At 39.5% G+C, this 24,308-nt stretch overlaps 3 protein-coding genes across 6 annotated transcripts in view; 2 read left to right on the top strand and 1 right to left on the bottom strand.

Annotated features, from left to right (window-relative positions):
* Window positions 1-1,563: 1,563 nt before the first annotated feature.
* Window positions 1,564-5,775, top strand: LOC110952007 (peptidyl-prolyl cis-trans isomerase FKBP1A-like). Its single transcript, XM_022195312.2, has 4 exons — window positions 1,564-1,707; window positions 1,800-1,847; window positions 2,468-2,580; window positions 3,699-5,775. The coding sequence occupies exons 1-4, from the start codon at window positions 1,671-1,673 to the stop codon at window positions 3,825-3,827; spliced, it is 327 nt and encodes a 108-aa protein (XP_022051004.1). The 5' UTR covers window positions 1,564-1,670; the 3' UTR covers window positions 3,828-5,775.
* Window positions 5,776-5,905: 130 nt separating this feature from the next.
* Window positions 5,906-19,487, top strand: plxdc2a (plexin domain containing 2a). The gene is made up of 14 exons (XM_051953922.1): window positions 5,906-8,487; window positions 10,950-11,152; window positions 11,489-11,632; window positions 11,935-12,004; window positions 12,840-12,962; window positions 13,382-13,500; window positions 13,578-13,677; window positions 13,781-13,876; window positions 14,057-14,138; window positions 15,620-15,680; window positions 15,794-16,022; window positions 17,240-17,275; window positions 17,430-17,584; window positions 18,668-19,487. Exons 1-14 carry the CDS (start codon window positions 8,412-8,414, stop codon window positions 18,881-18,883), a joined length of 1,710 nt encoding a protein of 569 aa, XP_051809882.1. The 5' UTR covers window positions 5,906-8,411; the 3' UTR covers window positions 18,884-19,487.
* Window positions 19,425-24,308, bottom strand: part of LOC110952008 (rab effector MyRIP-like) — a 166,155-nt gene continuing 161,271 nt past the window's right edge. For 3 of the 4 annotated variants that reach the window (XM_051953919.1, XM_022195314.2, XM_051953921.1), the window contains one exon: window positions 19,425-23,818. In XM_051953919.1, coding sequence (XP_051809879.1) covers window positions 23,802-23,818 — 17 coding nt within the window. In that variant the 3' untranslated portion in view covers window positions 19,425-23,801. The remainder of the gene's footprint in view (window positions 23,819-24,308) is intronic. The other variant, XM_051953920.1, reaches the window with a different exon arrangement.

Genomic DNA, 24,308 nt, shown 5'->3' with positions numbered 1-24,308 from the left:
TGTTTCACTAACGAGCATTCTTTAAATTATTTGAAGTAATATTTCTGATTTTTCTAAAATCATTTTTGTTTCTTATAGTCCTCCATTTTACCAGGCTATTCAACACAGTCATGTTGAGCAGGAGTAACACAGTGCATCAAACACTTCCTATTACTGAGAGCACACAAAGCCTGATGAAAACTATCCTTTTAAACTATCCTGATTTAACTATTCTTTGCATTGTATGAAGAAAATCTGGTTAACAAAGGAAGTAGTTGTAATACCCATTTACTCTGACTAGAGTTTTAGGTTTTCTGAGCCAGCTTACACAAAGCCTGGTCAAACTTGTTTCATAGGGCACCTCTGTGGGGCTTCTAGGCCTCTGGTTTAGTCAGACAACTTCACTACTGCGCCCCTGAGTGAAGCTAATAAAAACAATTACCTTTAGACACCAAACTACATTCATCCTCCATCTCACTGCTGTGCTACTGTACATGTAGTCCTATGGGGATGGCTAGTAACTACGTCATCGTGTCCAAAAACGTCACTTCCGTGTCCTACCAAACCAACGATATAATGGTGCTGTGTTGTGTCCCGTGTTGCAACAATAGAAATGATGTAAATAAAACAATATGTTTCAACCACTTTCCTCTGGACGAAAAGGAGAAGAGAAGATGGCTGACACTGATAAGGTAAGTCGGATTTCTAATCTTAGAAAATACATTTAGCGCCGGGAGCTAACGTGCGCTAGCTAGTATTAGCCGCTTGAATCATGTTATCTTTTTGTGTTATGAGGAGTGTTTGGGCCACATTACAAAAGAAACTAAAAGTGGTCGAGATTAAAGTCTCTGATAATAAGTTCATACTTTTAATTTATAAGAATAAAGTCTGCCGAGGGAGACTTGTCCCAGTTTTGGGGACTTGGACTTGCTTGACCAATCTGCCCAAAATACTCGACTTGACTAGGATATGGGTCTATGTGACTTGGATTTAATTGAGTCCAATACTTGGACTGACTTGCTAAAAATGTTTGGCTAAGATTATTTTAACTGTTATGGATTCATGATTAGTGTAAAGAGATGCGTAGTTATTTACATATGCAAATTAGCCATGTGCTCCAGGCAGAAGTTAGCGCTTGAGTGTGCTGCTGGGAATCTTTAGAGTATACTTTTCAAATCTAACATAAGAACTCTAACAAAGCCAAGTAAACGACATTTAACCTCACACAGATGATGAAGCTAGCTTTATTTCTGACATCCTGTGTTTGTTAGCTTACACTACTTAGCTACTCACCTCAACACTGTACGTTTTCCTTTTCATTGACGCCTGCACTTTCCCTTTAAAACCACCTGCCAGCACACTAACTCTTACAACTCTGTTTGAGTTGTAAGAGTTAAGACCTCGCTTTACCGACTTCGGAAAATCCGCAAAATAAGATGTCACAGTGAAAAAGGTGACCGGTTCTTTCGCTACTGCCATTGTGTTTTCATTCGGTGCGCCGCGGCTTGGACACGGAAGTGGTCCATGACGTCACACTAGCCATCCCCATACGGACATGCATTGAATTCAGTCTGACAAACCCTCCAAACCACGTGAGACGTGACGGCTTCAGTGAACGAGGCAACCCACTGCATGAGACAGAGCTCCAGTCAGACAGCTGCAGACAGAGGGAACACTGCGCCGAAAGAACAATGGGAGTAGACATCGAAGTCTTACGACCGGGGGATGGTAATGATATATTTATTGCAGTTACTCCGTACATTCAGTATTATATTTCCTTTTCAAATTGTATCAGTTTAACCTGTGTTCTCACCATCCAGGGCACAACTACCCGAAGAAGGGACAAACAGTTACCGTGCACTACGTCGGTAAGACTCGCTTTATTTCGCATTGGTCAAAGGTTGTTTTTTTAAAATTGAAAATTCGCGTTCATTGTAACTGAAAACCACACAGCACTGCAACTGTTTGAAATATTTTTAAATGAGCCCCCAAGTCATTTGGTATTTACAGCGACAGCTGAATGAGAAAATCTGTGCCATTCATCTGCACGGTGGTCGGAAAATACAGCTAGCATACGATTAGCTTAGCTTAGCACGGAGCCTGAAAACGAGGTGGAGGACAGCAAGGTTCCGTCCTAAAAGCTATCGAAAATGTCAACTCACACACATAATTGTAAAATTCACCGTTGTACGTGTATAAAAACGAAACTAAAAATATCCAACCTGAGCTAAGCTAGCTTTCATTTCTAGCCGCTGTGCTAAGTTACACCATGCTAACGGTGTCCGAGGCAGCTTCACACGAATGCCCCAAAATGTCGAACTATCCCTGCTCAAACAGTGCAGTTTTGTTTGCATTAAGCAGTGTATTTTCTCACAGTGTTGCGTTGTACTTAACATGTTACACCACCAACTGTCAAATCACAGTATTTTGGCTATAATATGTAGTCACAGAGGGCTAACATGCTATTTTTATGGCTGCTTTTGAACAGGAACGCTGACGAATGGAAAGAAGTTTGATTCCTCCAGGGACCGGGGAGATCCCTTCGAGTTCAAACTGGGAGAAGGACAAGTGATCCGTGGCTGGGATGAGGGTGTAGCTAGGGTAAGGAGAGGGACATTCAAGGGTCCCTTCACTGAATTCACACAAAGATCTATTTCCTGCCATGATCCTGCTTCACTGATGAAGTACTGTAGGGTGGAGTGATGTGGGTGGAGTCACATGCGTTTCATGAGTTTTACCGGAAGTTCAAGTTGACGACTTCAAATGTGCTTTCTCCACAACCCTAAGATATTTATTTCACTGTCAAAGAGGAGTTGATGCTTGAACTAATCACTTACTTGTTACAGCTCTTAAAAAAAAAAAGGAGCTGTTCAGGATTTCAAAGTTTTTTTGGGTTCTATGACAAAAGCGTGACTGAGGCACTGACTGTCAGGTCGCATATAGGGTTGAATTATTTGGGAAAACTACCTTAAATATATTTTTTCTTGATAGATTAGGTCATTCTTGTTATTAGATACAAGTGATTGCACTGCACACTGGACTGTTATTTCCAGAGAGTTCAATTAAATGTGGAACAGACCCATACTTTTATACTCAGTGTTAACACAGATAGAAATAAAGGACAAGGTTGTTCACTAATTTATCTACTCCTTTTGTGCTTCCTTGATATCAACCTGATATCTGGTTAGCTGGTGTTAAATACCTAGCAGCTTGGTGCAGGATGAACAAAGAAAAATCTGCACTCTGGTGTCTGACCTGCCATGGGTTCATCTCTTAATCAGATGTAACACCTCATTCACAAAAGCAAACCGATAGATGAATGTGCAGAGTTTTCTTTTAGTCTTTCTCTCTTGTATGTGGGACTGTTAAATAATCAGAGCCAGTTAGTCACCATGAGTTACAACAAGGTGCGGCGGGTGCATATATAGTGAACTGTTTATGTTATTTACAAAATGCGGCAGGACTGTGATAAGTCTGCATGTAGTGGGTGACGATTGCTATCAATGTGCATTACAGGAAATGGAAAGATCAGTGTTTCTGAAGTTGATCCCTAATTGGGAGTAAACGTCAGGGTCTCTTAGCTTCTGCTGCGTTGATATTAACCATTATTATTACTTAATACACCTTTATGGAAGTGTAAATCACTTCAGTTTCCCCGCCATCAATTAATTAGCCTGTTTCACTAACTTTATGTAACTTGAAGTTCACTGCCTCCACAGATGAGCCGCGGGGAGTTGGCCAAGTTGACCTGCTCACCGGACTACGCGTATGGCGCCCGCGGATACCCACCCATCATCCCCGCAAATGCCACTCTCGTCTTTGAAGTGGAACTTCTGAGTTTTGCTTGAGTGTTTAAATTTAAGGTTGCTCTTCTCAGTCGTTTACATTTCACCCACATCTCCAGCACAAATAACCATGCAATTAAAGTTGCTGTCAGAAGCATTGATAGATATGAATTAATCATAGGACAAATAATTCTGATATCTTGATTTAATTTAGATGCATCACAAACAATGGGAACCATGCTCACGCCAGTCATATTGTTGGTGCTAAGATGAGGCTCAGGTCTTTAAAGGAGTTATACAATGTTTTGGGGTACGTGGTTACTTTTGAGAGTCAGATGAGAAGATTGATAATATGCCCACCAGCACTTCTGTGTCTCATTAGTGCATTCCATATTTTTTTTTGCTTAATTCATCCAAAAAAAATGAAGTGCACAGACAACACAGGTAGGCAAGCAGCCTGTTGGAGTTATTTATCCACAGGAAGCTTAGCTCACCAGCTATACCATAATATTTACAGTCAGTACTACTGATCACAGACATGAGCAGTATCAATCTTATCATCTTGCTTTCTATAAGAAATCATTCCCAAAATATTATTCTTGTAAAAGTTCAGCAAATGTAATGTTCTTAATCGCAGTGTCGGATCATATAAAAGATTAACGAATATGATTTTTTTTAAGCTAGTCAGGTCTTTGCAAAACTACTTCTCATCAACTGAGTCGGTCATTCAGTGCAGCTTTGGTTGAGGATTTATTTTGCCTTCATTCTTGCACTTGCCTGTTAATGTTTACACAGCAGAAAGGGCACATAATAAAGTAGAAGAGGGAAAAAAAACAAGAGAACATCAAGAAAAACTAAACCAGTGGCACTAAATACATGTTGGACCCCAGTCCTATCAGCAAACCTGTGTTTATTCCAGTGTTTTAAGTAGTGTGGTAATGATTCTTAGTGTAAAAAAATGCACATGTAACACCTTTAGTAAAAATCTTCTGTTTCTTTTGGCATACAATTATTCCTGCAATAGTATCATTTAGTTAACAGCTCAAAGAAATACTCGGTATATTTGGAAACAACTGTGTGTGATTTAATTCCTTTTTTTCAGACTTGTTGCCTTTTGTAGTATTGGGATCAGATTTTGGCACCTGTGCTCCTTAAACTATCCTCTTGGGTCATTACTGGCTGTGACAGTGGAGCTGGTATAATTTTCACCTTGTGAGTCTATCCATCTTTGGCGATATGACAAATGTGGTCCTGGAGACATTAACTTTAGCGAGAACAAACACAAAGACAGCTTTGACTACTCAGCCATGTGTGCCTGTGCACAAAGTTGGTCAAGACGATGCCACAACAATCCTCATTTTGATCACAACCACACAACCTGTAATCTTTTATGACCGCATCTTGTACAGTTATTGTGTGGACAAAATCTGACATACAAACACCTGACAAAGTGTTTGGAACTGCCTAAGTGATAGTTCTCGCTACAGTAGGTGTCTCTAGGATGGCAGTTTGGAATGGTGACATACACAATCTCACAAGGTGGAAACTAGATCATCTGAATGGGATCACACCAATTCAGCACCTATCAGCGTGTACCCATGTAATAACAGTTAGTACGTTTACTACGTTGTACTAAATGTGATTACAAGTACACAAGGGTCAGACAACACCCAGCATCAAATGTGGCCTTTTTTTTTACATCCCACCTACAGACCTGTAAGGTTTTGTGTGAACACCTGTCCTAACAGCCTTGGTGATGGTTCTTCCTACGCTAACTGTCTCACTAGCTGAAGACAACAGCAGCTACGCTCTCTGTCGGTCATGGTGTGTTGGTGGGCGTCACAGCTGGTGCGATCCCGTCACAAGATGATCTCTAGTTTGGTTCGGCCTGAAGTGTCCTTGTGTTATGTCATAATGCAAACTTTTTTTTCTTCTTCACTGTATCATCCCTTAGAAATCATGTTATCTGTGGGTATTGCATTCATGCATTAAAAACAGTACACTGTACAAATGTTGAATTCAATGTCTTTGGGAACAAATGATGCTAAGGAATTGGTGTAGGTAACTGTTTTCAGTCCTGGCTGTGCTACAAATGTTCGAAGATGGTGATTTATCACAAATTAAGCTGGAAGACCTTTCACCATTTACTTTGGATAGATTGGCACTTCAGGATTTAGACATTTTTCCTGACATAAAGCGGATTCTGCTCTGAGTATAGTTAGATTGCAGTGAACAGTTTTAGTTCTGCAAGGTTAGTAGTTAAAGCTTTACCATCCTTTGATTAGCTGTGAAATTAAAGTGGTGTGATTGATGAGGACTTGCATTAAATAGGACTTCTTAAATAGTATGATGACTAAGTGATGGATCTAATACACTGCCAGTCAAAAGTTTGGGCACACCTTCTCATTCAATGCTTTTTTTATTTATTTGTATTATTTTCTACATTGTATATTAATGCTGAAGATGAACACTTTTTTGTTTACAACATGATTCTATATGTATACTTTTATAGTTTTGATGTCTCCAGTAATAATCTGCACTGTAAGAAATCATTTAAAAAATAATGAATGAAAAGGTATGTCCAAACTTTTGACTGATAGAGTATGTCAGAGCCAGAGACACTTACATGCATTAGTCCGTCCAGCCATCCCCTCTTGAATTAAGCGAAGATATCTAGAATGCACCTTTCCTTTTTCTGATGCCATCAGTCACCGGACAAGGTTCAAACTAGTCTTCTACAAATGAGTGGGAACTACTCTGCTCCTGTCCTAAATGAACAACGCATTAAATCAAAACACGACACATCTGTGGATCCAGACTATAAGCCTCATCACTGCCAAAACCTGATCACTTGGTCCTTGTGTCATTTCTGACTTCCCTGAAAATTTCATCCAAATCTGAGTAATGTCACGCACAGATAAACAGACAAATGTAGGCCCATGGTCACATAACTACGCTGTGTTCTGTGGCAGAGTATCAATTGATACTGTTGTAGAAATAATTCAGCATTATGTTTCCCTCTTCTAGCAGGATATGACAATGTAATTATGTAGTTTGCTTTGGTTATAGTTTCTTTAGCCACAACTAATCTTCATCTAGTGGGCAAAGTTAGAATTACTCATGTGTTCCCGGTAGTTTTACAACTTTACTGCACATTCAGGTTGAAAATTACTCCAGAGAAAGCAGTAATACCACATGGTTAGCATCACAATGCATTTAAAGCACAGACATTAATAATTTAGAATCATTGATGTAGTATTGGGTGCCTCGCTTAGAATTTGCAACTTCAATTTTAATTACTTTGTATGCCATGTGGTAACTTCAATTTTACCCCGATTTTGTCTTAAGCAAATTTGCAAAGAACAAGTAACTAAAGTTATCAGATTAATGTAGTGTAGTAATGACAACAGTATTTCTCTCTGAAATGTAATGGAGCAGATATAAAATATTAAAAATCAACAAATAGTTAAGAAAATTAAGTGTTTGAGGAGTGCACATACCTCACACATACAAGTTAATGTGTTTGCATTCCACCACTGGCAGTAGTACAGCTTTGAAAAGATTTTTTTTATTGCAACATCTCATGTACACATTTTTCAAAATCTTTACGTGAAATTGTGAGAAAACATTTTTTACCCCACAAATTCTCTTCAAAATAGGGCCGCGACAAGCAATTGGTTTTCTTTGTTAGTTAATCTGTCAATATTTTTTGGGATTAACTGGTTATTTGTTGGGTTTCTAAATTGTAAAGAAATGATGAAAAATGTCAGTGTTTTCCAAAGTGCAAGATGAGCAAATGCCTACTTTTGTCCTTCCCATGACAGTAAAACCTTTTTCACCCCCAGAAATTACTCATATCAGCTAATGATTTATCAAAATAGTTAGTGATTAATGTCATTATTGACAACTGTAGTGCACTTTAGAAACTGACTATTACTGACTATTACTATTGATTAACTGTTGCAATAGTCCTAATCTCTGCAAGTGGAGTGTATGGAGACATTATTTAAACATCATAGTTTTTCTTTAAATCTGTCTTTAGGTTTATAAACCTGAACATTTAATTCATTTTTTTGTGGTATTGAGACAATTGCAACTGATAAAATAATAATAATAGAACTTTAGCATGCAACTTGTGTAAATAAATATGGCAGGGGGATTGACATAGTTATGTTTTCACAGCTTTTCTTAGTGCATGTAGGTATGATTTTTACACTTTTATTTTAGCGATTTGTTTTCAATTCATAAATATAAAATGTAGTCAAATGACAAGTATACGAAAGAGAATGTCTGCGTAATTCAGAAAATTACGACGGCACCTGAATGCAACATGTCCACAGCTCCAGACTCATCAGAGCAGCAGCGGTTCAGTGCCGGAGGTTGAAGTGACGCACAGATGGTTTGCGGATAATCTGAAAGTTCAACATGGACAATAATATAGCGAGAGATTTCACATAAGGCTACAGCAATAGTTCACTGTGAGTCAGCTACGTCTTTTTTTATTTTTCTGTTTGTTTTTTGTTTTTCATTATTTTGTAACTTGACAAACAGACGTTGAAGAATACGAAGTCAGCGACGCAAACTCTCATTGCGCCAATTGCCGACTTTCTTTGCGCTCTGTAGCTGAAGTTGGAGGCGACGAAAAATATGGTTGAGGTCGTTACTAGTCTGGTCATTGCTGTCCAGTTTCACATAAGCTTCATGAAGCTAACACCTGCTCATGGTAAGTTAAATCATATTTAATCAGAAGTGAGCCAGTTTGCACAGACTAGGTACAAATAGCATATAGCACTGCGCATTGTGTAGCAAAAATAATACCTGTTCCTCATGTTTCTTTAATGTATACATCACCGGTCCAAAGTTTGGGGTCATCCAGGCAATTTCACGGTTTCCATGAAAGCGCCCATTTTTATTCATGTGCTAAAATAATTGCACAAGCGTTTTCTAATCATCAATTAGCCTTTCAACACCTTTACCTAACACAATGTAGCATTAGAACACAGGAGTGATGGTTGCTGGAAATGTTCCTCTGTACCCCTATAGAGATATTCCATTCATAATCATCCGTTTCCAGCTAGAATAGTTATTTCGCACATTAACAATGTCTGGACTGGATTTTTGATTCATTTAAAGTTATATAATTGAAACAAAACTCATTTTCTTAAAAAAATAAGGACATTTGTAAGTGACCCCAAACTTTTGAACTGTAGTGTATATAACACACTGTTGTGTTAAATCACAAATTCAAACCTGGTGTTTTTCAGGAGCTATTTTCTGTGTTTATGTGATCCAGCCACCAGGTGGCGAATTTTTACTTTGAGGCCATTGGTGGAGACTAATTAGAGATGTAGTCCTTCTGTGATTGGTTGCTGCAGGTTTCTGCGACAGAACCACTCTTTTTGCCAATATCTGGTTTAATTTAAGTGAAAAAGAATCAGTGAACTATGTTGCCTTTGAACTAAACTTACAGAGCAGGATCTCCTGATATTTGGAGTTTCTCAGCTGTGTCACCAGTAAACCTACATATCTACAACTACAGATTACATCAGACACGCATACACACAGATGGAGGTTTATGAGGCCTCTGCAGCCCCCACAGCCCACCATGTGACAGATATATAGACACAACACCCACAGCTGCCCGGCCTCACATGCCTGGTCCTGGAGCTGCTGGTGTGAAGAATGTGAAGCATGTTTTCACCCTCCACTGCGAAGAGAAGAGCTGGACTCACTGTTGTCACTGGAGGAGAAGAGGGACCATGCATGTTTGCCACATGGCACCCGCTGACTGTTTACCTGCAGTTGCATTTGAGACAAAGATGTAGGAACTGATTTGTTGACAGTTCAGATATTCTCCACATCTATCTTCCCCCAATAGGAGGCTTTCCCTCCATCATCTATACACCGCTTAATCCTCATTAAGGTCGTGGTAGCGCTGGAGTCTATCCCAGCTGACCGAGGGTGAAGGCAGGGGACACTCTAAGCAGGTCACCAGTCTATCACTAGGCTACACAAACAGAAAAATAATCATACTTACATTCACACCTACGGACGATGTAGAATTGTCAGTTAACCTAGGTATGTTTTTGGACTGTGGGAGGAAGCCAGATTACCCAGAGAAAACCCATGCTTTCACAGGGAGAACATGCAAACTCCATGCAGAAAGGTCCCAGGAAGCTGCAAGGCGGAAGTGCTAACCACCATTCCACTGTGCAGCCCCGAAAAAGGAGCTTTAACTTAGCTCAATTAATATTCCTTCACACTGACGTATTATGTATGTGGTGTGCCTCTCTCAAGATCTTTATTGCAGGTCAGTCACCAGCTTTGTAGATACCCTCAGCAAATCTGGTGCACTCTAATCCAACAGCTGTGCATTTAGATACACCTTAATTAAGGCTATGATGTTTAGTTTTAAGGTGAACTGTTTCATCCCTGAATTTTTTCATCCCTTTTCTATGAATCAGAGTAGACTAAATACTGAAAGTGCCTTTGAGTGTAACAAAATAAAACACAGCGTCAGTGTGAGCGTAAATTAAACCACAATGTTTCTAAAAATGTTTAAGCACAAAACAAACACTATAACTTAATACACCAGGACTGGTGTATTAAGCGACATCATGTTTATGGAGTGAAATACTCATAGCAATAATGCTGTGTGTTGTGGCTGCTTGTTAAGTGGTACTTGAACTTATAAAAATTCCCCCAAAATATGAAAATATTGCATTTACACTTGTTTCAGTTCAACAGGATTGTCTTGGGTTGCCTTATATTTGTCCTTCTGATAATTCCTTCTGTATGTGACAAATTAAGTATGTAGTTAATGCGCTATTTAGGATGTTTAAGAAAATGTTGGCTAAATAAATGGAGGCTTGTTTGTTTTGCCCTTTTTATTGTTAATTATATATTTAAAACAAAATACTCGTGAAGTAGTCTAATCTTGTATTAATTTGTTCTCTGCTTTGAGTAGTTTTGTCAAGTTTCAGACACAACAGAGGTTGCGTTCATACACATTTGTTTTTCTTTTTACCTTTAATTATAAAATCTGTCACACGCATCAGCACACATCCGTGGCGCCTTGATAGTTTTGTTAATATCTTAATGTCCTCTTCAGTGGTTCAAAAGACACATTAAGGCAGTGAATGTGATCACAACGTCAACTTTTCTCCCTCATCTTTGATTCCTTAGGCGTTCACCATGCTAACATGCAGTCGTATGGAGTCACAGAGAAACACCAGCCCAGAGAGCGGAGGTGGACATCTGGGCCCAGGTCTGGGGCCCCTGGCTGGGCTGCAGATAAGAGGGGCCACTACAGAGACCGGCACCAGCCTGAGGAGTCGGAGCCTGACCTGCTGATGGAGGAAGGACACGATAACTCTACACAGATTGTGGTGAGGTTGTTCTACAGTTAGTAGAGTTTTCTCAGATGAATTAACGTAGGGGTTAAAGTCAAAAGCAAAAACCGGATTTTCTAAGAGAAGGAAATTCTTTTTAAATAAGGTGTTTTGTTTTTTTAACTTGTGAAATGTCTGTTTCATGTGTTACTTTATAGCTTGAGTGAATGCTCAAGTAATGACATTTGGCTGATTATATAAAGCAAATTTATTTTTATAGCTTATTCAGATGAGAAAATATATAATTTGTTCCAAAACTGCATGCACTGTTAAGGACGTACAAATGGAGAAGAAGCAAACATGAGGATGTAATAGTCTTATGTGGTGTTGTAGGACACTGATCATGTCTACTACACTTCTAAAATCTATGGTGCCGGAGACACAGCTGCTAAAGAGCTGTGGGTGAACATTGCCGACATGGAGGAGAACGAGTGGAAGGTCCATGGCTTTCTGTCCAACACACACAGACAAGCAGAGGTAAGAAATCAGCCTGTCTGAATAAATAGGACAGTCAGTGTTTTATGAAAATTTAATGACTAACATAGACATTCATCTTACAGATTTACATGGACATTTGTGAATAAAAAGGTTCTGATTTCCCTATATAATGAAGTGCCTATTTGTATATTGTTTAAGTTTTCTTTCTCTGCACGCAGCAAACTGTTCCACATTCAGTTAATACTGATATAAGAAAAGAATCTCGATAAATAAGTGTTTTTCATGTTGCTGACCATCTTTTATGGTACAGTTGATGTTGCGCTTTATGTTTCTGTTTACAGAGAGTGAATCTTTCCTTTGACTTTCCTTTCTATGGCCATTTACTCAAAGAAATCACAGTTGCAACTGGAGGTGAGTGACTGAACCTCACAGTGGGTTTTTTTCTTTACAAGGTGCGACCTCAGGTGTTATGAGGCTCAGTGACTGTTCAGAGATATTTTGAGATGTTGCGCTACCGATGGGTACCATATGAAAGGAAATAAACAACATAAAATATCATCATTGGGTCAACATGTACAGCATTGACTCTCCAAGAATTCTACTGGAGGGATAAACACCTTTCTTCCAAAAGACATTCCCTCATTTCATGTTTTGATGACAGTGGTGGAGAGCGTTGTGTAACATGTTGGTGAAAAATCGCTGAGTTACCCATAAGTGCCCTATGGATGGGGGCAGTATCATCCTAGAAGAGAACGCTCCCATCACCTTCATTTTTGCTATTTTTCTGAGACATTTCCCAAAAGGAAGTGATGTAGTTTGATCCTAATGTTGAGGAAAATGTGAAAAGTTGAGACTGTTATTTCAATTGAAATTTAAATGTGAAGAGATTTAAAGTGGAGAAACATGCAGAAAATTATCTGTCAATGAGTTCACAATATGAAAAAGCATCAATCATGAAACATAATTTAGATGATCTGCACTTATATAGCATCTTTCTGTATAAGTGTTTACATTTTTTTCTTTTATAACGTGTGTGTTTGGACAAAGTAGACCTAAAGTATTGGTTGCTGTGCTGACATACAGCCACATCGGTTAAATTTTGTCACGTAATATGAACATTCTCTGTGCAAAAAATGTTGAACAGGAACTCGCAGTGCTGATGCAGTGACTGATGGAAATATATCATACAATTTGTCCCCGCATTACAAATTGCTGATGGCAATCTGTGCATGTCATCCTCTGCCAGGTTTCATTTACACTGGAGATATAATCCATCGGATGCTCACAGCCACTCAGTATATCGCTCCACTGATGGCGAATTTTGACCCCAGCATGTCCAAAAACTCGACTGTGTTTTACTGTGATAACGGTAGGAGAGGTTCACTCTTTTTCTCATTGAAATAAGTTTGCAGTGCTATTAATAATTGTTGAATTGTGTTAGTTAAATGCTTGATTTTTTTTCTTTTACTAAATACACAACCGTTCAAAGGTTTGGGATCACTTAGAAATGCTCTTATCTTTGAAAGAAAATCATTTTTTTCAATGAAGATAACATTTAATGGAATATCTCCATAGGGGTACAGAGGAACATTTCCAGCAACCACCACTCCTGTGTTCTAATGCTACATTGTGTTAGCTAATGGTGTTGCAAGGCTAACTGATGATTAGAAAACCTTTGTGTAGTTATGTTAGCACATGAATAAAAGTGTGACTTTTCATGGGAAATATGAAAATCTCTGGATGACCCCAAACTTTTCAACGTTCTGAATGTCCATGTCCCCCATTTAGGCACTGCATTGGTGGTTCAGTGGGACCACGTTCATCTCCAGGACAACATCAGTCTGGGAACTTTCACGTTTCAGGCAGTTCTGCTCAGCGATGGGCGGATTGTCTTTGCCTACAGAGAGGTGAGCTTCCTTTTCCTCTTCATGTTTTGCTTTTCATGAGAAATAGGGTTACTCATTGAACATTTTGCATTTCATAGATTCCTATCAGCATCAGCAACATCAGCTCTGAGAATCATCCCGTCAAAGTGGGCTTGTCAGATGCTTTTGTGGTGCTTCATGAGATAGAGCAGATTCCCAGTGAGTGGGCAGATTTGTTCTGAAAAACTTCACTGCATTTTTAGCACTTCACTTTCCACCAGTGTGTATTTGACAACATCATACATTTTCTGACGTTCTTTAGATGTTCGTCGGAGAACCATCTATGAGTATCACAAAGTCGACATCCTCAAATCGAAAATCTCCAGTTCTACAGCAGTGGAGATGCTCCCCCTCCCCAGTAAGCCATTTAAATATGAATACAAAAAGAGGAAAGCTTTATAGTAGAAAACTGTTGACGGTAGCAGTTGTAAGCTCGCTCTGCACTGCAGGGCACTCAGTAAAAATGCATTCCAGTTTTATTTGCAGAAGGAAAAGCTGTTTTGTCCTCCTCAACCTTCACTGTTTTCTTTATTCTCAGCATGTCTGCAGTTCTCCAGCTGTGGCCCATGTGTCACTTCTCAGATTGGCTTTAACTGCAGTTGGTGCAGTAGGCTACAAAGGTAAACTGGAAAATCCCTCAGTGAAAGCATACCACAGAGAAGGCTGCACATTCCTGAAAATATGATAATAGAAAATCTTTACAAACGGTTACATCTTTATGATTTAAACATTAACAGAGTGTCTTGGCTGACTGCAGCTGCAGTATTAATAATTTGTGTGTCCTGTTTGGAAATCTTTCCCTTTGTGTGAGAATTAATTTTGCAAAATTCTAATGGAGATGGTTTTGTAAACAATGAAATAAAAAAAATCATGGGGGGGGCATTGAAAATTCCTTTGCGCAGGAAAAACCCTGATCTTACTTTTAAATATAGGTTCATTTTGACACAGTAATGTGGGGGCATTGTGAGGATTTAGCTCGCAACAGGCCACAATGACAGACTTTGGTGACGCTTAATCTCCTCAGATCAGCTTGTGTGTTTTTTGAGGCAAGCTGGGACTAGGAGAGCATCTCTACATTCTACTGGTATATCTCACAGAAGTGCCTTTGTGGCTTAATTCATTTGTCTGATGACTAAAACTGTCATAGTCCAGCCGTGGTCCCCTGCCTGTCCTCTTCTTTCTTCTCTTCTCCTCGCTCTCTCTCGCTCTCTCTCTCTCTTTCTCTCTCTCTCTCTCACTCTCTCTCTCTCTTTCTCTTTCTGCTCTCTCTCCTGTCCCCTGCCTGTCTCTTGGCTCCACCCCCCTCTGTGCTGCGCCTCTAGCTGTGCTACTCATCAGAGCATTTGCTCCAGCTGCGGTCCCTCTGCAGCTGGAGCTGATCAGCAATCAGTGGCAAGTAAAGCCTGGCTCGCCCCACCAGTCCCTGCTGTTGCTGCTGACTTAGTTCAGTCTGTGGTTAGTTTCTGTTAAATAAATCTTGGTTTCTATCTCAGTCTGTCTGTTTTTGTTGCCTGCACACTGGGTTCAACCCCCCCCCCCCCCCCCCCCCCCCCCGCCCGCCCATGACAAAAACATTGATATCAGCACAGACAAATGTCCGTTGTACTCACTTTATGTTATTGGTTAATTATTTATTGATTAATAATGCTGCATTTATTTGGGTTATTCAGAATTTGCATCCCCAGCATCTTGCCACAATTGGCCTCTCCCTTTATAACACCTTTGTGAGAGTGCACTTAAACAAAGTATGGGGTTTAGGTTTGTGATGATAAGCAGTTAAAAAAATGCCTTGATTGGCCCTGATTCCAATCTTTGAGATCGTTTTAGGACATCTCTAATTTTTAATGCGTAATGTATTTTATAGCTTGTACAGTCAGCCTTGAGACTAAAAGGTTTACTACTGGCTGTGTTATTTTGTTGAAGTAAAATACTGTATTTACAGTATGTTGTCAATGTTATCCACACCTTCTTTCTGATCAGTTTCATTTTATTTAAAAAAATATTATCAGCTGCTATGGTTTGTAGAAACTTTCAGCACTTTGCATACAATATGTTGTAGAGATGAAGCTTTAACAATTACAATATTTCCTTCCTTTCTCAGATGCTCCAGTGGCTTTGATCATAACCGACAGGATTGGGTTGACCACGGCTGCCCAGAGGAGGTTTTCCTTATTGTTTGCATTGCAGTAGACTACAGAAATCATAACAGAGTTAGAACTTAGCTGTATTCTGGTCACCTAAACAGAAGAGTTTGCTGATTTTTTTTGTTTGTCAGAGACGGGATTCTCGATGTCTGCGGACAACAGGAGTCACCAACAACACCTCACAGCACCCGATGCACACAACCACTCCTGGTACAGCGACCTCAGAGCAGCAGAGGACCTCTGACATGACCTCCACACCCCTCAGCAAGACCATCACTGTCAGCAACCCCTCGACACACAGCAACAACAGCAAAAGAAGAATACCGAGTCCACAGCCTCCAACCAGCAAATCTGAACACGGTAAACTCAGATACTTTACACATATAAAAACCCTGAATGGTGTGTATATATTTAGAATATGTATGTTTTGTGATTTTAAATTCTAGTATTTGCAGATATGGGCCTATTTACTTCTAAGACAGCTCTACAACTCCCTTTGTATAAAATCCCCTTGTTTGATGGCAGCGCTGAATTGAATCGTTTGTTGCTAAGTGAGTTAGTACGGATCACAGCTCAGGACAGGCATCGTTACAACCTCATGAATTAATGTTTGTTGTTGTTGCACAGTATCCATGCCCGGTGTACTCTGAAAGGTCTGACAGCATTAAGTAAGGGTCAAGTGGTCAGCTATTTCCCAGCCTGCTGTTAGCTCATAGCTGGGCGCATACAGCGCTATGTTAAATACTGCATAGTGTCCTCAGCTACTGAAGGATGACCTGATGTATGAGCATCACTCTGGTTGGGAAAGAATATGGTAAGGCTGTTATTTTTGGCTGCACTGGCTACTGTTGAAAGCTGAAAGGAATACAATGCCCAATCCAAACAAAAGCACAGTTCAACTTTGTAAGTAACAGTACTCTTTCTTTAAAAAAAAAAAATCCCATTACAATAAAAATAAATTCCCCCCAAAAACAAGAACATTTTGGGGTTTTCTGTATGTTCTAGCTTAATGGCATTTTACATAGTTTTTGAGTTAAAACTTAACATTACATCTACAGCCCCCTCCATAATTATCATAATTATTGGCACCCCTGGTTAAGATGTGTTGAAAGCCTTAACATAAACTCAATTTTTATTGCAGAAGCATACTGTCACGCCGAAAATTGTAGAAAAATGTATTACAGGAGAAGATTAGGTGCTGTTTTGTTGGCAGAAGGGGGTTGTACAAAGTCTTAATATCAGAGTTGCTAATAATTGAGGCACACATGATTTGATGTAAAAGAATTATTTCTTAATGTGTTATTTATCCCCCCCCCAACTGAATAAATGCACTTGAATTTTCATTGTGGTCCTATAGTATTTAGAAAAAAACTGAATTTATTAGAAGCTAAAGAACACATCTTAACCAGGGGCGCCAATAATTATAGAGGGTGCTGTATATAATGATTTTCAAAGCAAAGCTTTCATATTACACTGAAATTGAACATGGTCACATTTTTGAAAATGCATTTTGCAAAAAGTAATTTTAATGTGACATGCTTCAAGTAGCGTATCATATCATTGTTTTTCTTTTCCAGATGACACTGGGATTGCTTTGCACATCAATGATATACGTAAGTCATTCATGGGCACACAGTCTAATTTATATTTACATCTGAAATGAGTAAATCCACTGAGTAAAGTTCTTATATGATTCCAGCATCCCTTAAATGATTTTCCTGTAACAAACTTGATGATAATGTCAGTCTCACTGTAATCTTTGTACAGCAGGAGACAAAGACGTAGGGGAGAGTGATGAGGAGCTGCAGACTGGTCTCCTGGCCGGCATTGTTGTGGTGATGCTCGTCATGGCAGCAGCCATCTTAATGTCCATCTACATGTACAACTACCCCACCTCCAGCGCCAGTCTTTTCTTCATGGAGGTGAGTCTACCTGAACTGCTGCTTTGATTGAGCCCCAGCAGGGTACTATGAAATGAGTCCCTTGTCTATCGTGGGGTTACGTTCCAGACCAACTCGCGATAGACGAAAATCTGCGAAGTAGCGACCATATTTAGACCATGTGCAGAACAACACAGTGATCAGATGTGAAATGGACAAGGCCAGATGCTGAATGCTGCTGCACACGGAGCAAACTGATGGAGACTGATGCTACGCTCGCTGAGCCAATCAGAGCCCAGCGCTGTACGCTACGCATTTCATTTAGATTAAATGTTCTTTTAATATGTTTTAGTTATCATTTTAAAATATTTTTTATATTGTTTTAAATTTTTTAGGCTAAAAAATGCTTATCTTACCGTAAAAATAATTAAAATAATGTAGCAATCACAGATCCAGTTGCTATGACTGAACTGTTGTGCTGCAATGCACCACAGGTGTTTGGGGTGTTGGGGGTTTAAGTGTCATTTTTGTGGTTTATGATAGTGTTACAGTTAGTTTTTGTGTTTTAGCGATTTAGTGAGCCTAGTTAGTTTGGTTAAGTGTGAAATGTGTGTTTGATGACTTTCTGCCACATTATTTTAAGGTGCTGCTCTCTGTGTCTGTCAAATTAAAAGCATCTGCCAGTTGCAGAGTGCAAAAAAGGCAGATATCTTTTTTCCAGTCTCATTCTTCAATGCAGCTCACCACAATAATGCATCTATAAAAATACCTATACACCACAAAATCCCGCAATATAGCAAAAAAATCGGCAATACCGTAATCCACGATACAGTGAGAGTGCAAAAAGTAAACTGTGATATGGTGAGGGACCACAGAGTATGATCTTACTGGTGATCTGTCTGAATTCACTCCAAGTCAGCTGAGATAGACTCCAGCTCCCCATGACCCTAATGAAGATAAAGCGGTGTATAGATGATGAATGGATGGATGATTGATCTTTGAGTGTCAGAAAACAAAATTTTCCTCAACACAACTCAGAAAAACAAAATTAGATGTCTTCATTTGATATAAATTTTTCTGTGAACAGTCCTGCTTGTGAATTCATTTCTGTTTAACTCCCCACAGCGACGCCCAACCCGGTGGCCAATCATGAAGTTCAGACGGGGCTCTGGTCGGCCTTCGTACACTGAGGTGGAGACTCCAGGTCAGGACAAAGAAGGTTCGGTGGTCATCGACCCCAAACAGTCTTTTGTCATCTCTGACAGAAGAGAAAGCGAACAGAAGGAAGGTTTCATAGTTCCTGATCAGAGGGAGCGTTTCCTCGGCTCAGACAGCTCCTGACCAATGCTACGTATTCATGAAGCTTTGGGACAGAGCTGGTTCTCAATATGAGTTTGCATTCCTTCCTTGAATGCTAAGAGTCTTTTCTTATTTAGATCTTGCACAAGTTCACTTTAAAGACACAATTGGAGCATTGAAAGACACAAAAACCTCAGTGTGGAAATTGTAACGTCAGAACCTGTTTGCTTTTTTTGGTGAGCCGTACAACTGTTTCAATGCATAAAGAACAAAAATACTAGTGTTTTGTACTTTGCTCAGGTCATATGCTCGTGTTTACAGCTGCATCACAGACAGCGAGAGATGGCACTGGTGAATGTTTTGAAACCATTTCTCTCGAAGACGGCCTTTATTTTCCAGTGCTGTCCTTCCCACATTTTCTTCACAAAGTGGAATGTCATATTTGGGTGTCATTTCCTCATCTCAAAAATACAGACTAAATTCCTCACCAGTACACCCACCTCCATCTCAGAGGCAAACAGGGTGCACAGTGTTTTCAGACCTGTTGATGCCAAAATATAAAGTATTCTCACACTGCAGCAAGTGTTTTTTAATGTAGAGTTTTCTTTATTTTCTGTGTAATTATAATAAAGGCAGAAGACATTTACTGATTGCTTTGCTGTACAAATATGTACACTACAACATACACAACCTTGGAAAAGTACAGTTATACATTATCCATAATTACTTTTATTTTATATTAATTTTGTACATGATATAGTATCACAACATTTTTCTATCATGCTATAGATGTTCCCATGTATGTCATGTGTATATTGGATATCTGGTACAAACAATGTAAATCACAGGTTTCATCCAGTAACTGCATCTACTGCTGATAGTTTCTGTCTTTTGACTTATTGTACACTATCTGTTTTTTTTAACGACTTAAAGGAATAGTTTCTTTTCTTTAACCCTCGTGTTGTCCTGCGGGTCAAATTGACCTGTTTTAAACTTTGAAAATGTAGGGGGGAAAAAAATTAAAATTTCACAGTGAAACTTCTGATGACCTAGCCTAGCCGCGCTAGACAACCCACGGCAACGAATTTAATTCTCTGCCAGGGTGGGTCTAGTTACCCTCCATAAGGCTCGAGGTTGGATGCTCCTAAAACTGGCCGGACCAATCACCATGAAGTGTAGAGTCAGAAGGCGGGCGTAACTAAGTGACGACAGAGGCACGACGATTCTGATAGAAACAACCGGAAACAACTAGCCTAGCCGCGCTAGACAAACCACGGCAACAAATTTAATTCTCTGCCAGGGTCAACAACAAAAACGACAACAGTCGTTGAGCCCCATTAGCACCGACTCTGAATAATCTTTCTGTTAACATGTCTGAAATATACTTGAGCTTCACCCATTGACTGTATAAATAAGGCTTCACCGAACTACCGTATCCTCTGATTTCCCGCGCCCTAGGAACTACGTCAGCCTATTCGTTGCGCTGATTGGTTGTATACCTACCCAATTGCTGCAGAGTGAGTTGATAGACAACCTTTTAGCCCGCCTCCCTCCCTGTCGAGCGTGCCTAGACCCTTGCGTCTTCAGAGCATGGGTCTAGCGCGGCTAGGGTACTGATGACCACATTTTTGGGAAATTTTTAATTTTTTTTTGGGTGGAATAAAGAAAAAAATGTCTATTGAAGAACATTCAGAAAAAAATCAACCAAAATCCAGCGAATTTCGCTGGATTTTGGTTGATTTTTTTCTGAATGTTCTTTAAAAGGATACATGAAGTTTTACTGATATATAATCACTTTAAGATATTTTTCTGACTTTTTTTTTAGAGATTTTTAATCTTTTTTTTGTTTGAAAATATTTACAAGAATTGTCTTGCCAAATTTTAAATAAAGCTTTTTCAGGTAAGCTTTTAATGAATTATTGGAATTTTTTCCTGAAGGTTTTGCAAATTTTCTGAAATTTGAGGATTTTTTTTTTTTGCTGAATTTTTGGATTTTTGAAACAATATTTTTGGTGCCCATAAATGAAGACAACAGGAGGGTTAAAGTGTGGTTGTATGAGGTACTTGGCCACGGTCATGTTTTTGTATATTGTCAGTGCTTCAGAAAAAGTTAGCTGGACTTGAAGACATTACGCATCTTATGCAAGAAACTTCCTCGCTCTCTCTGAGTGGTCCGAGTTGCAGGTGTTGATTATTGCCTTCCATTTTATGCCATTGAATTCGTCTCTAAACCTGTATACATGAAAACCAGGCACAGTATTCGCGAACAGAAAACCATCCATGCATTTGAGCATTTTAGCGCCGCATGCACAGATGTAGTCCTGCAAGCATGAGGCTGTGACAAGAAAGAGCTCAACTGACTATACACGCCCACAGCTGCTCAATACTCGCTCACATGTCTAGTAAACTTTTGAGACTTTGGAGGCAAGGACAGCGGTTAATAACCCCTCCTCTCTGATTGGTCCATTTCAACAGTCATCTCAATGCCTCAGTAGTCTCTTGCTTTCAGTCAGTAGTGGAAGTACTCAGATCTTGTACTTCAGCAAAAGTAGCAATTGCACTGGATAGAAATATGGTGTTACGAGTAAAAGTATTTGATTAAAAAGTATAAGTATTCCTTGTGCAAAATGGTTCATTTCAGAGTAATATACATTACCAATCAGAAGTTTGGACACACCTCCTCATTTAATGGTTTTTATTTAATTATTTAATACATTGTAGATTAATACTAAAGACATCCAAACTATAAAAGCATACATATGGAATTATGTAAACAAAAAAAGTGGTAATCTTCAGTATTAATCTACAATGTAGAAAATAATACAAATAAATAAAAAGAATTGAATGAGAAGGTGTGTCCAAACATTCGACTGGTCGTGTACATTCTGTTGGATTATAATTATCTGTGTGTTAACCAGGAGGAAGGCCTACCTTTTGTAACTCTACAATCTGTGGCAACCTATAGTGGCTGACCATATTGGACAGTGACAAAAATAAATATTGATTGACATATTGAAAGATAGCAGATGAATTTAATGCATATCATCCAAGGAGGCTTTTCCACGATGGCAAAGATGGTTAAAAAGTTGAAAGAAACGGGCAGTGTCATGGACAAAGCCCGTTCTGGACGACCAAATGTATCAGCCGAAACTAAAGAATTGGTCATAGCTAAAATTCACGTCAGCCCCCCCAAAAATGTAGAGGTTCGGAAGGTTATTCTAGTTTAGCATAGATTCCTTCCTTCACTCCTCTCAGAAACCATCTGTCTAGAATGCAAATGTTGCTGTGCTCGAAGGAGTGTCCCTTATCCTTTAGATGCAGGTAGACTGCTGAGTCTTGTTCTGAGGACGTTGCTCTCCTGTGTTGTGCCATATGTGCTGTTAGACCTGTTGTTTGGTCTCTCCCCTTATGTAGGCCTGTGAAATGCTCGCTGTATTGGACTGTGTATACACTGTTGCTCAGCTCATGTTGAGGTGTTTTATCTGCACTGGGATGATGTTTTGAAAAAATCCTTTCAAGTTTCTCGGACACACCAGCTATATACAGGCTGACAATGTTGTTCTGCCTGTTTCTTCTCTATTTGGTGTTTTTTTTCAGGTCTCTTAGCTGACTCAATGAAGACCCAGAACCTACACACAGAAGAAAAGCTGCCATTTGACTCCCACCACCCACCAGAACATAAGCTGGGTGGTATCAGAACCTTACAGCGCCGGGCTGAGAATGTCCCTACCAGGACAGAGGGAAATCAGAAGCTGCCACCCTGTGGTTGTCCCAACTGGGTCTTCATTAAATCAGCTGAGAGACTCAGAAAAAAACATCAAATGGAAAAGGCACAACAACATTTTCATTCCTCAGGATTTTCTCTTAACATCTTGGTGCATTCCAAACACAGGATTTGCTCTCAGACACAAACTGGCTCACCCTAAGGGGAAAACACCCAAACATAGGCTGAGCAGTGTTCTATATGCAGTCCAAAGCAATGAGCACAGGCCTATGTAAAGCGGGAGACGAAACAATAGCTCTAAAAGCACAGCACAACACAGGAAAGCCAGCTCCTCAGGAAAACACTCAGCAGTGCTTCTGCATCTAAATGAGAGTGGACACTCCTCTGAGGACAGCAGTGTTTGGACAGGGGCAGACTGTTTGAGAGAGAATGGAAGGAAGCTACGACAAGGGCTGGACACCAATATCCGAATAGTCGGTGGTTACAGTGGTATCCAAATATTATTTTTGAGATTCGAATATTGCTCATATGTTTGGAATATTTTCACAGTTTGCATCTTATTAGAACTTCCACATTTCCACACATAAATGAATCAATGCCGCCTCTTGTATCCTTCACTGTGGATCAGCCGTGTCACTCACAGTTTCAGCAGTGTAATACAATGCATTGCACTGGTGTGCCTAAGCGTAGGAATACAGCAGTTCTCGAGTTAATAAAATGTAATGCCAAAGGAAAGGGCTGTGGTATAAATATATTTTGCTGCTGATCCCATTCAGAGCATTTCTCTGCTGCTTCAAAAAGAGGTAGTACCTAGCTGTACCGAAGGTAAAACACTCACTGTCTGGGTAAGTACCTCACACAACCCCACTGCAAAAAAAAACAAAATATGTCTTTAAAATGAACAGCAGTGTTAAAAGTGAAGTCTATAAACATATTCTAATTAAAACATTGGATTTTATTGTACACTGGTGTGTGTACTGCACTTATTTCACCACTTTAATCTACAATACTTTTCTGACGGGACGACACAAGAAACAACAATTTCCTGCATTATCTGGGGCATACAACTTCAAATATACATACAGTGATAGTGTCCCAGATTATTTGAGGCATGTTTAGTTGAAAACTATATTAAGGCAAAGGTGTGTGAATGGATAGTTTAAGACTGATCTGCCGGCTGCAGAGTGACGGGGGTCAAGGCACTGCTGTGCTGGAGGTACTGAAGAAGGTTCTGGCTCAGGTTTCCTTGTCTTCTGAAATAATATGAAACAAAATGAAGAGAAACACTGGTTAATTTGCAATCCAAAACACGCTACTAAAAGTAAAATAGCACTAGCATACACACTGATATTTGTAAGCACTTTTCACAGCAGATATTTTAGCTGAACAAATCTGGAAAACCTTGTCAAAAAAAGACTCCAGCAGAATTAGGGGTTTTATCTCTCCTGTGCTTTTACAGCTACGACCAGACGAAATATCAAAAATACTAATTCAGTTCACCAACATCCAATACTCAAGACACCATATGAGAACAATGCAGTAATTTGCAAGGGGTCACTAAAGACTACCAAGTAAATTCCAAAATTGAAATCCTAAACTAGGAAGTTATGATAATGTAGTATTTTCACACTAACCATCCAGCAAAAGTAAATATACTCGGGTCTGTCAAAACCTTTCACTTTCTAATGTAATCATTACATCCTTGAAAATACTGTTTGCTGTCTGGCTTAACTAGCAGTCAAA

This window comes from Acanthochromis polyacanthus, chromosome 9 (genome assembly GCF_021347895.1).
Source record: "Acanthochromis polyacanthus isolate Apoly-LR-REF ecotype Palm Island chromosome 9, KAUST_Apoly_ChrSc, whole genome shotgun sequence".
Lineage (NCBI taxonomy): Eukaryota > Metazoa > Chordata > Actinopteri > Pomacentridae > Acanthochromis > Acanthochromis polyacanthus.
This window is presented reverse-complemented; position numbering and strand designations above follow the sequence as displayed.